Here is a 14798-nt window from a genome sequence, read left to right on the forward strand (position 1 = left end):
TCACTATGCTGTGCTGCTTCTTTTCTCAGAACAAAGTGAAAATCCAAACCTTCGTTCCCGTCCCGACATTCACCTATGCCCAGTGCTCATCTTCTGTGCAGATCCCTGCTCCCAACTGCCACATGCCCCATCCCTCATCCGGCCAACACACAAATGGAGACCGAGCACAGGAACAGAACCCACTCCAGCTCCCTCCACGGGTCTCCTCTCGCTTCTGACCTCCTCCCTTGTCCTCTTGCCTCCCTTCCTGCAGCCATGCTCCCAACTCCTTCACCTACATCTCCCACTCCAGAATTCACGGGGCTGTTTAGTTGATGGCAAAGCCCACAGGGCCCTTCCCTTTCCTCACCACAATTCCTCCCAAAGATGATCTTCTCTGAAGCCACACTGATGTGCACCAAGACTGGGAATGCCCTACTTGACGTTGACATTATAGAAGAAAGACAAAGAGGTTAAGTTCAAAAACAAAAGCAAAGACCAAAACCATAACCACTCTGCCTCCCAGCCCCAAAGGCTCTTGGGGCACTTCCTATTAGCCACAGCTATCCCAGACAGGTGTGCTTTGCCGGACACAAATGAAAATGTGACAAGTCTCTTCACTGAATAAATGAGAACTATGCTACATTGCACACTTCAAAAGTGAGTTATATCCCATTTAAACCAACAGGAAATCAGAACCCCCCCCCCCCCCCCCCCCCGGAAAGAAAATTCAGAATTTGCAGCAAAACCTTTTGACACAAGTGGTGCCATCTGCTCCTGTTTCTCAGGAAGGCACTGACCACTTTTAGAACATTGTGCCGAACGCATTTCAGTTGACATTCGCTAATTCTCTCCAACAAACAGGCTCCCCCAGCCCCTCAAATGACCTGGGAGAAGTAAACCGAGGATCTTACAAAGCCCTCATCAGACCGGGCAGAGAAAACACGGGCTGCAATGTTCCAGAGGGGTCGAATACCATTATGCTCTTCCAAATACCTCAGCAGACATGTATTGTGCATGTCCAAGAGAGGTTTTTTGAGTATGGTGTTTTCACTCAGTCATCACAAAAAGACTTCAGTTAGCACATTAAACAGCCAAGTTTCAAGGTTCAGCCATTTTTACACTTACCTACGTGACAAAAAGGATGGGGTAACTTTTACTGGTGTTTTCAAACAGGAATTTCTACCTACTCGTGCCACAAGCAGAAAACCCAAAGACAGTCTGACTGTATTTTGTTCAAATTTAAAAAAGACCCACCTTTGGCCAGAGGTCAACCAAGGAAAAGGTCATCCCAAAGAGTGAATGTGTTAGAAAATCATAATGTGAAAACAAAAGGCTCGTAAGTTAACCTGATATGCAGCTGAACGACAGCGAGTTCTACAGAAACATCTTATAATGCTACAGTTACTGAAAATTCAACAGCCTTAATTTAAAAATCCTCAACCCTCTCTTACAAAGCCCAGTTACAAACATACTGTTCGTATCCTTTGCAGGATTAAGGCTAGTGAACAGCAGAGGAACTTCCTGAGATCCCCCTAGTTCACCTGGGAATATCTAGCCAGGCACTGCTCTCTGCAGGTGCCTGCTTCTTTCCTAAATGCCCATGACTATTCCAAGGAGGCACTCTTTCTTACCTCATACTCAAAGCCACCTCCTAGGATGCTGATGTCCATGTGCAGATTTTTAAGCAGTCTCGCTGTCCCACGGGGACTCTATATATATATATATATATATATATTCAGAAAAGGAAAACAGTGCCAGATGAATGTGTGGCTTTGCAACTTGCCCTATTTCAGGCCATCCCAGGGGATGTTTGAGGATTTCCGAATGGTGGAAACAGGGCAGTGGAACTGCAGAACAGTGTGTTAAGGCTACATGAGGCTACCATCTGATTAAATTTCAGAAACACTTCAGAGCAGTGTATCGCTTCCCTGCAAACGTAGAGGATGGCTCCACAGACATCTGTTTCTGTGCAAATGTGAATGATGGCTTGCAGTATGTGTTGAGCAGGTTCTAGCTACAATCTGTATGAGCAACCTTATTCACTTACTCATTTTGCTGTTGGGAAATGGCAGTTCAGGACAGCAACCCTCTGCCACGCATGTCAAGGACTACAGGTTGAACCTCTCTGATCTGGAACTCTCTCATCCGGCAACATCTGTAATCCACTATGATTTCAGTTAGCCAGGCGATCGCTTATGGGTGGGGCCAAGTTTCCTGTGGTCCCATAAAGTTTGCGTACAGCCACCAGTCCTGGCTCTCGCTGTTCTGTGCTGTTACTTAGAAGACGTTTAGGGGTAGTAAGGAGTCCAGTAAGCAGAAGTAGTGCTGATAATGTACTAGACAACACTGACCTCCTGTGGCCCACAAAATCCTCTCATCTGGAACCAGTCAGATCCCAAGGGTGCCAGACAAGAGAGGTTCAACCTATTTTAGGGCTTATTTGCTGAGGTCGCTTGTGGGATCTGCACACAGCCACAAACCCACAGCAGGACAGTCACAGGCATCTATCAAGTTGCTCAGCACATTCCATACCTGATTCTCACTCTCTTCCTCTTCATTTTCCCCCTCCTCTAGAGCTAGCAAACTTAAGGAGGCTTTTTCCTTGTGCATGGATCCCAGCAAGCTCTTAGTGAGGCCAGTGGGTTTAAGGGTTTGTGGAGGCTGTAAAGTCAAAAAAAAAAAAGTAGTTAGATGAGAGCAAGCCAAAGGGGCAAGAGGAGACAGGTGTCCACTCAGGCATGCCCAATTCCATGCCTAGCAAAGGGACTTCGTAGCTCTCCGTCAGCCTCACAGCCGGAACATCAAGGACTACGCAGGCTAACTTGACGCTCTGAAACACTGTTATTTTGCAGGCCATTATTGCAAATATGTCTTCACTACTGAGGGGGAACTCTGCTTTAGGTGCCGCTTACCATTATAGCAAAGATGCTCTCAGTCTAAAGAAACACATATGCAAAGTCTCCCTGCTCAAGAAAAGACAAATTCATCCAGTTGGATTTGCAACAGACTTCCCCCTCCCGCTCCGGTTTTTACGGATGATCTGGGTGCTGACAGGTGTAAAGTGGACCGCTCTCAGGATATACAATCTCTCTACTCACCCAACAGCAATTAAAGCTTCTCACTCCCACCCGCAGCGATGCGGACTTGCCCATGTAAGTTACTGGGAGGCCAGCCAGCCTGTGCATCTACAGCCCACCAGCTCTGCACTCAGTGGCATGCCAGCTGGGCATTGCTACAGTGCACTGAAAAATCACAGCCCTGACTTCAGTGCGTGGCAGCTGTGTCCCCACAGGACAGTCCTGCACAGCAAGCTGGCGCACTGTAGAATCACACCCAGGTCCACCCCACAGTAACAAACCCCGTGTCTCTGCTTTCTGCTGGAGGAACCTCTTTTAGGGAGGCAAAAGGCAGTTCCGAGTCCTTCCCTTCGCCTCTGCAGTGACCACTGAGGGGCCAGGAGCCATCTAACACGGCAAACGTTTCCCTTAAGGGCTGGACTGGAGGTCCTCCTAGGGAAAACAACTGCTCAGTCCCTAGCATTACCAGGAGGAATGAGTGCTCTGCCCTGCCTGCCAGAGTCAACACAAGGGCTCAAACACCATAATGCCAGGCGCCTGCATAAGAACTTCCACACCAAGAGCAGAGGAACTCTTAGGCTCCAGTGTGTCATCCTGAGCCCAGTGGGCTGAACTGCCTCAGGTGAGGGATCTGTCACTTTGGTCTAGCTTCCGTACAAATGCCGCAGGCGGGAGGGGAACAAAGAGAAAGATGACACATCACACGCCTAAGCCGAGCTGCACAAACAGGCATGGAAGAGGGACAAGGAGACCGCCTTTGAAAGGCCATTCTCGCCTTTGCCAGGGTTTCCCCAAACCATGGCCCATTGCAGTAAACACATTCCAAAGGAAACTTGTGGTGCAGAGGGAAATTTACCAGAGTTGTTTCTCTGAGCAGCAGGCTAGGAACCCCGGAGTTTTCCACAACGGCACTTAGCGAGCCACGGAGTGCACTGCCCGGACCGTCCACGACACCACGTAAAGGAGCAAGACTCCCTGGGGGAGCCTGGACAGGTGCTAGCAGGGAACCTGGAGACTAGGGATGCAAGGACAAGATAAGGATATGAACACAACTGAGATGGATCAAGAGAGCAGGTACCATTGACAATCTGCAAGTAGGTACAAAAGTAAAGGCCCATTCCTATCTGAACACTGCCTGCTACCCCTTAACCCACCTCTGCTCAGAAGCTGCTAATGAGACCCAACCCTCAGATATGTGAGCGGTAACAGGCGGACCCACGTGAGAACAGTTATTTAGTGTACATTACGACATCCAGGGGTTTGTCTGATTCACAAGGTTCACAGGAATGACATCCAAACATGAGGGAGATAAAAATACGACATAGGCATGCTGGCATACACAACCCTGACATATGCACATTCCCAACCAACATTACAGGAGTGGCTGGGAAGGTGGTCAGACTTCTGTACTATTCCAAGAATATGAAGCCAGACAGCTTTTCGCCTCCTGTACCCCCCTGCTGCTTTGCACAGAACTGTCTTACTGAAGCAGAACCATAGCTGACAAATTAGGTTTCTTCAGCAAAGAAAAAGAAGTGATGTTTTTATGACTTAGTGCTCGGATGTCAAACAGGAAAGAACCAAAAGGGTTACCACCCTCTTGTTGTTTGAAACAACGCTTCCCGGCACTGGTTCCTCCCATGGCAGCACTGCATCATGGTTAAGTTTTGAAGTGCTGGCCGAGAAAGGGGGGGCATTGGGATGCCAGGTGAAGTGATAACTTGGCAGCCCAACTGATGGACTGCAGCAATAACTCTGGCTGAAAAGTAAAACTGCTTAGTTGCAGGCAATTCTGCTGCAGAACTTAACCAAGAGGCTCCTAATAATTTCTCCTGGGGCTTCTTCCATACATAGGAACATTCCTGAGAGTTAGTCCTCCCTTCTATCCCAGTTAGAGGGGGTCAGAGAAGAGTCATGAAAACTACTCAAGAACTGGAAAACATTTTAGCTCAAGCAATTCAAAGAGCTTCATCTATTTAGCTTAATAAAAAAGCAGGTGAAGGGATGACAGCCCACAAGCACCTACAAGAGGAACAAGTATTTGATAATGCACTTTTCAGCCTAGCAAAGGTAGAACAATGTCTATCGACTGGAAGGTGAAAGGAGACAAATTCAGACTAGAAATAAGCTAGACAGTTTTAACAGTGAGGTGATAAACCTCTGGAAGAGCTTACCAAAGGCTGCAGTGGATTGTCTGCTGCTGAGAATTCTTAAAGCAAAAAAAAATATATATATATTTTCTAAAACCTCTGCACTAGCTCTAGCGGCAATTAATTTGGAGAAGTCTGACTGGATGATCTGGCTTTGAAATCTCTAACCAAATGCAAGGCCAATAAAGGGCTGAAATCAAGCTGGCCAAGCTTCAGAGAATGTCAAGCTCAGCTGACCTGACCAGAAGTTGAACTGAACTTGAAAAGGTGGGCTGAGAAACTGCAAGATAGCTCAGAAATAATCCCTCTTGACCAGGAGTGGCACACACAGGTCCTCACCACCAGAGTTACCAGACCACCAACCACCTCAAACCTCTGCTTTGCACAGTGGATTTTTTTCATTCAGCAAGTCACAGCTTGCAACCCACTCCCCGGATAAGAGAGGAAACCCACTCTACCACAAATGTGCCTATGGTAGCTCAGAACTGCGTAGTATTTCTTCATAAGAGCATGTGTGTTAGCAGAGCATGTGTGTGTTGGTAGATCAGTCTCCTGTACACCGTGTTTATACAAAATTACAGACAGAGAAAACAGTTAATTCACTAGCACACTGGGAGACAGGGAAAGAAGATAAACGTGCACTAATCTTCCCTCCATCAAGCCATTGCCAAATCAATGGTTATAGTGTAAATTACAGATTCTGAGCTTAACTAATGATTTTCCACAGATGGCCATTAACTACGTGTGTGGAACTGTAGCTGCTGGTTGTCCTTTAGCGAGAAAAGCTCACTTCCCTTGGGCTAATTAAAACTTTCAGGATAATCTGCAGTTTACCTGATATTTATAGTCCTAGTTATTATCAGCTAAGAGGGTGGTCCCACACACTGGTAATTGGAAACTGAAGCTAGCAATTCAGTGGAGTGACAGGAGCAAAGCAATTCATTAACATTGCACACACTGGCCTTTTATTTTATTTCATTTCCTCCGAACACACCATTTGGCATGTCCTTATTAAACTGAAGCAATTACTTATGAAACAAAGAGCAAGCCAGCCCAGAATGCTCTTCACACTGATGAGGTACCTCCCACTGCAAGCAGAGAAGAAAAGTAGCTGGGCCCAAACCAGAAACGGGGCTCAGCCTCTGGCCTGCCATTGCTGTATCTCCAATAGCGGTGGGGGATGCTGCCTCTTGGGGAGAAAAAGCAAACCTCAAGCACATGCAGGTGTAGGGCAGAACAAATCAGCTTGAGAGCCTGGAATCCACCGTTAAACACTACCTGGGCTTTTGTTTTTAATCAACAAGGCAATTGTTGCCCAGGGCAGATGTCCTCATTAGGGAGAGCTGGGCACGTGGAAAAGAAACAAGAACACTTCTGACTTACTGTTTTATCAGGCTAGGAGAGCTTGTCCCATGATATTCACAACCAAACACGGATCACTGATTGGCATCTGCTGCATACCCCATACCCCCAGGTCACTGTTAGGTTTGCAGGGAAGCATGCCTTTGACTAGGTGTTTTGGGATCTTACGGTTTCCTAAGGGGGCGGCGGAGAGAGAGACAGGGCGACGTTCAGAGATGGCACCACTCTGATCCCACCTTTGCTGCTCTCCCGTGATTTTATTCCCCTTGTTTGTTACGTAAGATGCATCCTAAGACAATAGCAGCGTTCAGTGCAGACTGCAGCTGGCTGAAAGACGTTTGCGCAGCACCTGCCTGCACAAGGCCTAGGTGGAGTCACTGAGCGAAAGCTCACCTTCCGTAAGGAAACGGACGAATGCAACCAGTGGGGTCTACAGCTACTACGGGCCCTGGGGCAAAGCGGGAGAGGGGCCCGGCTCCAAGGGTGGGGCCGAGGGCAGTCGAGGCCTTGTTCCGCCACCACCCGCCACCAGCCACGTGGAGCAGGAGAGCAGAGGACTGCAGCACTTCAAAGGGGTCCATCACTCCAGCCACTGCAATACCAGGCCTGGGGACAACTGCCCCCTTTGCCTCCGCCCTCCATCCATCCATCCCCCACCCCGCCCCTCATCAGTGGGCCTGCATGCAACTCTTCTTTTCCTTAGCTTACGAGGAAGAGCAGCCCCACTGAACCAAACTCCTGGCTCGCTCAAACTGCCTGCATAATCTGGGCCGAATCGCTTAATCTCTGGGTGCCTCAGTTTCCTGTCTGTAAAATGAAAACACTTTTTCTCTCTCTCTCCCACCCTTGGTCTCGCTTCTCTATTTAGACTGTTTGCTCTTTGGGGCCCAGACTTGCTCTCTATGTTGGGAAAGTGTCTAGCACAATGGGCCCTGCTCTCAGCAGGAGCCTGAAAGCAAATGGAAAACAAATCAAGCAGATGTTCCTGTGGATGACTTTGTAATTAAATGTAATCATCCCAACCCATGCACTGCTCTGTGTGACCTGCTGAATCTCTCAGGAAAAAGAAGAGATTGAATTCAGCCAGGAAGCAAGTCATGTAAGAGTTTACCATGCCATGAAGACTGGCAGCAGGGTATTTTTCATCCTGCATCTCAAAGCTGTAATAAAAAAAAAAAAATGACCTGCCACGTCAGTCCCTGTGACTACCCCAAGGAAGGTAAGTTCCCTTTCTACTGAATCTTAGTGTAGCAGAGACAAAATGCCCACTCAGCTCCTCAGATTCATTTGTAATGGACAGCAGCCCAGCCACACGGGGATTTTTAAAGTCTACGCTGCCTACCTCATTACTGCCTGCTCCTTCACAAAGCTTCGGTTTGCTGTAATCCTCAGTCACTTTTCTGCTCTGGGTCACCTCTTCTTCCACCTGCTGACACAGCCTGATAATTTCCTGGCACTCGGCTGCCTGAGAAAGCCAGCCAGGAGGAACCTGTAAACCTTCTATAAACAAATCTGCCTCTGGCCCTCTGGGAACTTGCTCCGTCCTTCCCTCTTCTACTGCTTCTTCTTGTCTGCCCTGACTGATCGTCTCGGGGGCATCACACGACCTTTTCAGCTTCATGTTAAAATGGACACAGCTACGTTCCTGACTAGGCACTTGATCATGCTCCTGCACCTGCTGACAGGACTCCTCTTCAAAGTTATACACACTCTGCAACTTTTCATTGGCTGAGCTTTGTGGCAGAGTTTGGAGAGCTCCTGTGAGAGGACAAGTGGATAGATGCTCTTTAGCAGCAGTGAGCAGGTCTGTCCGTCTCTCAGACTCACGAGAGCTCCAGAGATCCCAAGAGAAGTTATCGACCTCTCCCAAAAGCTGTGAAACAAAAAAACTGCTTGTAATGCTGCTGTCAGGTTCGGAATCCAAACCATGTGCATCCTCCTTGTCTTCATGCTGGCTGGCAGAGAGAGAAACAGGTTCTGAGGCAGGAATGTCAACTCCTTCTTGAGCAAAAGCTTCTGCCCCCGTGGCATAGGGCAACGGACCTGCAGTCACCTCGGTGCCTGTTTTCTGGGCTGTGTGTAAGCCTGTTCCTTCCAATGGAACAAGCTTGGCCTGCTGTGGGCTCACTCTCTCACACTTGCTGACTGCACCCTCAGGGCTCTTGCAGAGTTTGGTGACTTGACTCAATGCCTGATCCTGAAATTTTTTCCTTCTGCTCTCCCCCATTAAACTCAGCTCTTCTGCAGGACTGGCATCCAAGAGAATCATTTTGCATTTCCTGCTATAAGAAGTGTGGTCAGGAGCACATGGGCTCAAGACATCTTCATTTTCATCAGAGTGTGACAAACCTGGACCACCTCCTTTATCACCACCAGGTCCTGTTGATCTCTCTCTGACTGGCAAGCCATCATCAAGTAGACAGATGATCTCTCCTGTCACTTCCTTATTCTTCCAGTTGTCAGATAGCTTTTCCTCGACAAAGAGAGTATCTTTGCCCTCCAGGACCTCGGGGGAATCTGGGACATTTCTCACATACTCAGTGTCCCTTGAACATGATTTCTTTGACACGCGGGAAATGGACTTTGTCTTAACAGCATCTAAACCTTCAGACTCCGAGTCAGAAAAACCAAGACAACACTTGTCTCCAGTTTTTGGGGACTTGTCTTGGCCTTGCTGGTTGTCTACATCTGATTTGCTAAAAGATGGCTTCCTTCCTAAAATTTTCTGCACATCAGCTAAAATCTGGTGAGTTCTGCTGGACTTTGCTGTGAGAAGTGGCTGCAGTTTATTTGGGGGGGCTCCTGCAAACTGTCTGCTTGAATCACTTGTATCTGGTGGTCTTGCAAAGGTCCTTCCTTTGCCTCTCTTAAGGAAGCCCTCATTCCTAATCTGGCTATCCTGGCGTAGGTCAGGGCTTGCACATTCAGAGGGCAGGATGGGAGAAAACATTCGATAAAAGGATGTTGAAGGAAGAATCCCTGGCTCTGGCTGCATTTCCTAAGTAAATAAATATCAGCACATAACTCAGATACACAACATCTGATACATACGCTCATCTATAGCACGAAAAGGAACAAGATGTACTTGGAGCATTGGAAAAAAGAAACACGATTCAGAAGTCAATCAAATTAAAGGCTTGGGCCTTTTACTTGGCAGGTCCCTTGTCTGGAGAGCTTCCATCCCCTTGGCCTTTAAGGTATAGCCACAGACCCTCTTATCAAATGTTTACCCAGTTACTGGTTCAACCAAGAAAGCTCTCTCTCTATTTGGAAGGGGAGGGAAGGTTTTGACTACTCTTGTTGCCAGCCACCAGCATAACAGACCAATGTATTGCTTTTAAAGCTGTGCCTGTGCCTAGATACCATAGCAACTGGTGCACAGTTACTTCATAAACAACACTAGTTGCGCCTTCCAGGGAAAAAAACGGCTCCAGAAATTCTCCTGCCCGCCCACCCACCCCGCATCCATGGCGGGCGGGCAGGCAGGCAGGCAGGCAGGAAGAGGGATGGCAGAAGCTCAGGGCTCGCAGCCCACGTTCTGCACAGTTCCAGCTCCCTTTTCTAAGAGCAAGCCTGGAGAGAAGGAGCATCCACCGAGCCCCATCTTCCTTCCACCCCATAGTCCCTCAGCCCACAAAGTCTTTGGGAGAGCCACTGAAAACCAACTGCTGAGGGGAAACTGAGGGTCCTGAGGGTGAAAGTGGCAGCAGCCACTCCCCTGGACAGGCCAATTTCTCCTCTGGCCTAGAGTCACTAAGGGATTTGGCCCTGTTGTTAAGAAGGAAGGAAAAGAAAACTGACTGAGACATGAGGCCATGGCTGCCTCCACCTGTGCTGCTGCACAACCCCCCTCAGCTACATCCCGGCCGGAGCCTGCCAGGCAGTTCATTCATTCCGCCTAACCTCTGATTCTGCTATCAGAAATGGGCTCTGCTATACCCATCACCCAGTCGCAGCTGGTCACATATACTCAGGCTTGCTCCCCTGGCCCACCCCAATCCACCTCCAGGCGTACTCACTGCAGCATGATTCACTGGCTCTTTCTCCTTCTTGTCTCTCTTCTCCTTCTTTTCTTTCTTCTTCTTCTTGTCTTTCTTTTTGACACTGCCATGAGCCAAAAGCTTCTCCCGCTCCTGGATCACAAGTTCTCTGTAGCGTTCGTCAGAAGGGTGGTCCCAAGTAGACTGGCCATTAGCGAAGTTAAAGTAATAGATGTCGCCAGTGATGTCTTGACTGACATGGGGAAACAGAACACAGTGGAGTCAGGTTATCAGCTCTGGGCATGGGCACAGCCACAGAACCCTTCCTCTACAGAGCTCAGAGGGCTTTGCCAACGCTGGCCACAGGCTCCCTCTGGTGCACAGCAGAAGGGGAGTGTTAAGCCACAGAAAAGCCCAAATGCAGCTGCCACCCATAAGAACATAAGAATGGCCATACTGGGTCAGACCAAAGGTCCATCCAGCCCAGTATCCCGTCTGTCAACAGTGGCCAATGTCAGGTGCCCCAGAGAAGGAGAACAGAAGACAATGATCAAGTGATTTATCTCCTGCCATCCATCTCCTGCCCTTGTACTGAAGGCCAGGGCACCATACTTTACCCCTGGCTAATAGCCATTCATGGACCTAACCTGCAAAAATTTATCGAGCTCTTTTTTAAACCCTAATAGGCTACGTGTACACGTGCCCCAAACTTCGAAATGGCCACGCAAATGGCCATTTCGAAATTTACTATTGAAGTGCTGAAATGCATATTCGGCGCTTCGAAATTGACGCACCTCGCCGTGCATGGCGCATCCAGACGGGGCTCCTTTTCGAAAGGACGCCGCCTACTTCGAAGTCCCCTTATTCCCATGAGCTCATGGGAATAAGGGGACTTCGAAGTAGGCGGCGTCCTTTCGAAAAGGAGCCCCATCTGGACGAGCCATGCGGCGGCAAGCCGCGTCAATTTCGAAGCACCGCTGCAGCCCACATGCTAATGAAGCGCTGAATATGCATTTCAGTGCTTCATCAGTATACCTCGAAATGGCCATTTGCATGGCCATTTCGAAGTTTGGGGCACGTGTAGACACGGCCATAGAGTCCTGGACTTCACAGCCTCCTCTGGCAAGGAGTTCCACAGGTTGACTGTGCGCTGTGTAAAGAAAAATTTTCTTTTATTAGTTTTGAACGTACTACCCATCAATTTCATTTGGTGTCCCCTAGTTCTTGTATTATGGGAAAAGGTAAATAATTTTTCTATATTCACTTTCTCCACACCATTCATGATTTTATATACCTCTATCATATTGCCCCTCAATCGCCTCTTCTCCAGACTGAAAAGTCCCAGTCTCTCTAGCCTCTCCCCATATGGGACCCGTTCCAAATCCCTAATCATCTTGGTCGCCCTTTTCTGAACCTTTTCTAATGCCAATATATCTTTTTTGAGGTGAGGAGACCACATCTGCACACAGTACTCAAGATGTGGGCGTACCATAGTTTTATATAGGGGAAGTATGACATTTTTTGTCTTATTATCTATCCCTTTTTTAATAATTCCTAATATCCTATTTGCTTTACTAACTGCCGCTGCACACTGCGTGGATGTCTTCAGAGAACTATCCACTAGAACTCCAAGATCCCTTTCCTGATCTGTCGTAGCTAAATTTGACCCCATCATGTTGTACGTGTAATTTGGGTTATTTTTTCCAATGTGCATTACCTTATACTTACCCACATTAAATTTCATTTGCCATTTTGCTGCCCAATCACTCAGTTTGCTGAGATCTTTTTGTAGTTCTTCACAATCCCTTTTGCTTTTGACTGTCCTGAACAACTTGGTGTCATCTGCAAACTTTGCCACCTCACTGCTTACCTCATTTTCTAGATCATTGATGAACAAATTGAACAGGATCGGTCCCAGGACTGACCCCTGGGGAACACCACTAGTTACCCCCCTCCATTGTGAAAATTTACCATTTATTCCCACCCTTTGTTTTCTGTCTTTTAACCAATTCCCGATCCATGAAAGGATCTTTCCTCCTATCCCATGACCGCCTAATTTACATAAAAGCCTTTGGTGTGGGACCGTGTCAAAGGCTTTCTGGAAATCTAGGTATATTATGTCCACTGGGTGCCCCTTGTCCGCATGTTTATTAACCCCTTCAAAGAATTCTAATAGATTAGTTAGACACGACTTCCCTCTGCAGAAACCATGCTGACTTTTGCCCAACAATTTGTGCTCTTCTACGTGCCTTGCAATTTTATTCTTTACTATTGTTTCTACTAATTTTCCTGGTACTGATGTTAGACTTATCGGTCTATAATTGCCAGGGTCTCCTCTGGAGCCTTTTTTAAATATTGGCGTTATATTCGCCGTCTTCCAGTCATTGGGTACCGAAGCGGATTTAAAGGATAGGTTACAAACCACTGTTAATAACTCCACAATTTCACATTTGAGTTCTTTCAGAACCCTTGGGTGAATACCGTCTGGTCCTGGAGACTAGTTATTATTCAGCTTATCAATTAACTTCAAAACCTCCTCTAATGTCACTTCAATCTGGGAGAGTTCCTCGGATTTGTCACCTAAAAAGGCTGGCTCAGATTTAGGAACCTCTGTAACATCCTCAGCTGTGCAGACTGAAGCAAAGAAATCATTTAATCGCTCCGCAATGGCACTGTCTTTCTTGATCACTCCTTTTATATCTTTATCGTCCAAGGGCCCCACTGCTTTTTTAGCGGGCTTCCTGCTTCTAATGTATTTAAAAAACATTTTACTATCATTTTTTGAATTTTTGGCTAGCTGTTCCTCAAAATCTTTTTTGGCTTTTCTTACTACATTATGACACTTAATTTGGGAGTGTTTGTGTTCCTTTCTATTTTCCTCACTAGGATTTGACTTCCACTTTTTAAAAGCTGCCTTTTTCTCTCTCACTGCCTTTTTAACATGGCTGTTAAGCCATGGTGGTTCTTTGTTAGGTCTCTTACTGGGTTTTTTTATTTGGGGTATACATTTAAGTTGGGCCTCTAGTATGGTGTCTTTAAACAGTTTCCATGCAGCACATTCCAGTCTCTGCACATATTTCCCAAACTGCTTCTTCCCCCAGCTTTTCCACACCTCTCAGTGCCACCACACCGCACCAAGTGAGCTATTGTATTATCCCCATTTTACAGCTGTGGGCTCAGGCATGAGGGGGAACCCACGGTCACAAACTGGTTTTGTTGCAGAGCTGGGAATAAAAACTCAGGAGCCGTCTCCGCCTCTCCGGCTATTTTTCCCTGTTCATCAGATAAGCACCCAGACAGGAGCAAGCAAGGAGAGGCTTGCAATGGACTGAAAGAACAGGCGATTCAGAGTTCTCACCATGGTTTCCACTCTGGAGGCAAAGGAGCCACAAAGCCTTCTCTGGCCAGCCACATCAACTCCGGCTCAGTCTCTGGGTCAATCCCTATCTCCCTGGCAAACTCCTGAATTTCTGTAGTGGAACAGAAGCAGAGGAAACCGAAGTCACTAGAAGACGGTGTGACAGACAAGCCATGCTGGGAGTTCCTGTGTGAGCCTGCGGTCACTACCACCACAGGGTGCTAGAAGCCCCTCACTGAAAAAACTTGAATCAGGCTGTGCAGAGCTCTAGCCAGCTCATCTTACAAAGGGTGAGCAAGGCTGAACTCGACAAGGGCGGGAGACAGAGACAGCCACAAACCAGCGTATATCCATGGGACTGGAAACCAGGAGCCTTAGTCTCCCATCACATCGCCTAACACCAGAATTAACTGCATGGAAGTCAGTAGAGCTACTTGACTGACTTCTAGCATGACAGGACAATCAGGTGCCAAAAAGCCCTGAATCTCAGTGTCCTCTTTTAACCCCAGGTGACATCTCTCTGCTTGATAACATTTCCCCCCAACTTTTCCTCTTGCTCAGCCCCCCGTGGCTGGTTTCCTCTGGGACAGGCCCAGCCACTGCAAAGGAATGGAACCAGGAGCCAACTTGGCACCACTTCACAGCGAGTGCACTGGCCAGCCTGACTGGGTCAAGGTCAGCCTCTTCATGCATCTGGTCTCCCCCCCCACCCCCCGATTGAATCTGCTAGCAGACCAGAATTTCTCCGAGTCCGGCTGCTCTTGATCCACTACCTACAACGGGAGGTATTGCCACTAAGGGCAGGTCTACGCTAGGGGAGAAAGTCAACCTCAGATGTGCAACTCCAGCTACAAGAACAGCATCACTGGAGTCGACATACCCGAGGTCA

At 47.8% G+C, this 14798-nt stretch overlaps 1 protein-coding gene across 6 annotated transcripts in view; it reads right to left on the bottom strand.

Moving 5' to 3' along the window:
* CEP164 (centrosomal protein 164) overlaps window positions 1-14798 on the bottom strand; it is a 105873-nt gene that overhangs the window by 83101 nt on the left and 7974 nt on the right. For 3 of the 6 annotated variants that reach the window (XR_012642498.1, XR_012642496.1, XR_012642495.1), the window contains exons 3-7: window positions 13910-14021; window positions 10591-10804; window positions 3916-4074; window positions 2515-2643; window positions 1614-1691 (exon numbers count right to left, since the gene is read on the bottom strand). Coding sequence is in view for 1 of the 6 variants with exons in the window: in XM_074976697.1 (XP_074832798.1) it covers window positions 1614-1691; window positions 2515-2643; window positions 3916-4074; window positions 7914-9569; window positions 10591-10804; window positions 13910-14021 (2348 nt within the window). In the remaining 5 variants the exon portion in view is untranslated. Of the gene's footprint in view, window positions 1-1613; window positions 1692-2514; window positions 2644-3915; window positions 4075-7913; window positions 9570-10590; window positions 10805-13909; window positions 14022-14798 lie in introns of all 6 variants that reach the window. The other 3 variants (XR_012642494.1, XM_074976697.1, XR_012642497.1) reach the window with 2 other exon arrangements.

Source organism: Carettochelys insculpta, chromosome 25 (assembly GCF_033958435.1).
Source record: "Carettochelys insculpta isolate YL-2023 chromosome 25, ASM3395843v1, whole genome shotgun sequence".
Classification (NCBI taxonomy): domain Eukaryota; kingdom Metazoa; phylum Chordata; order Testudines; family Carettochelyidae; genus Carettochelys; species Carettochelys insculpta.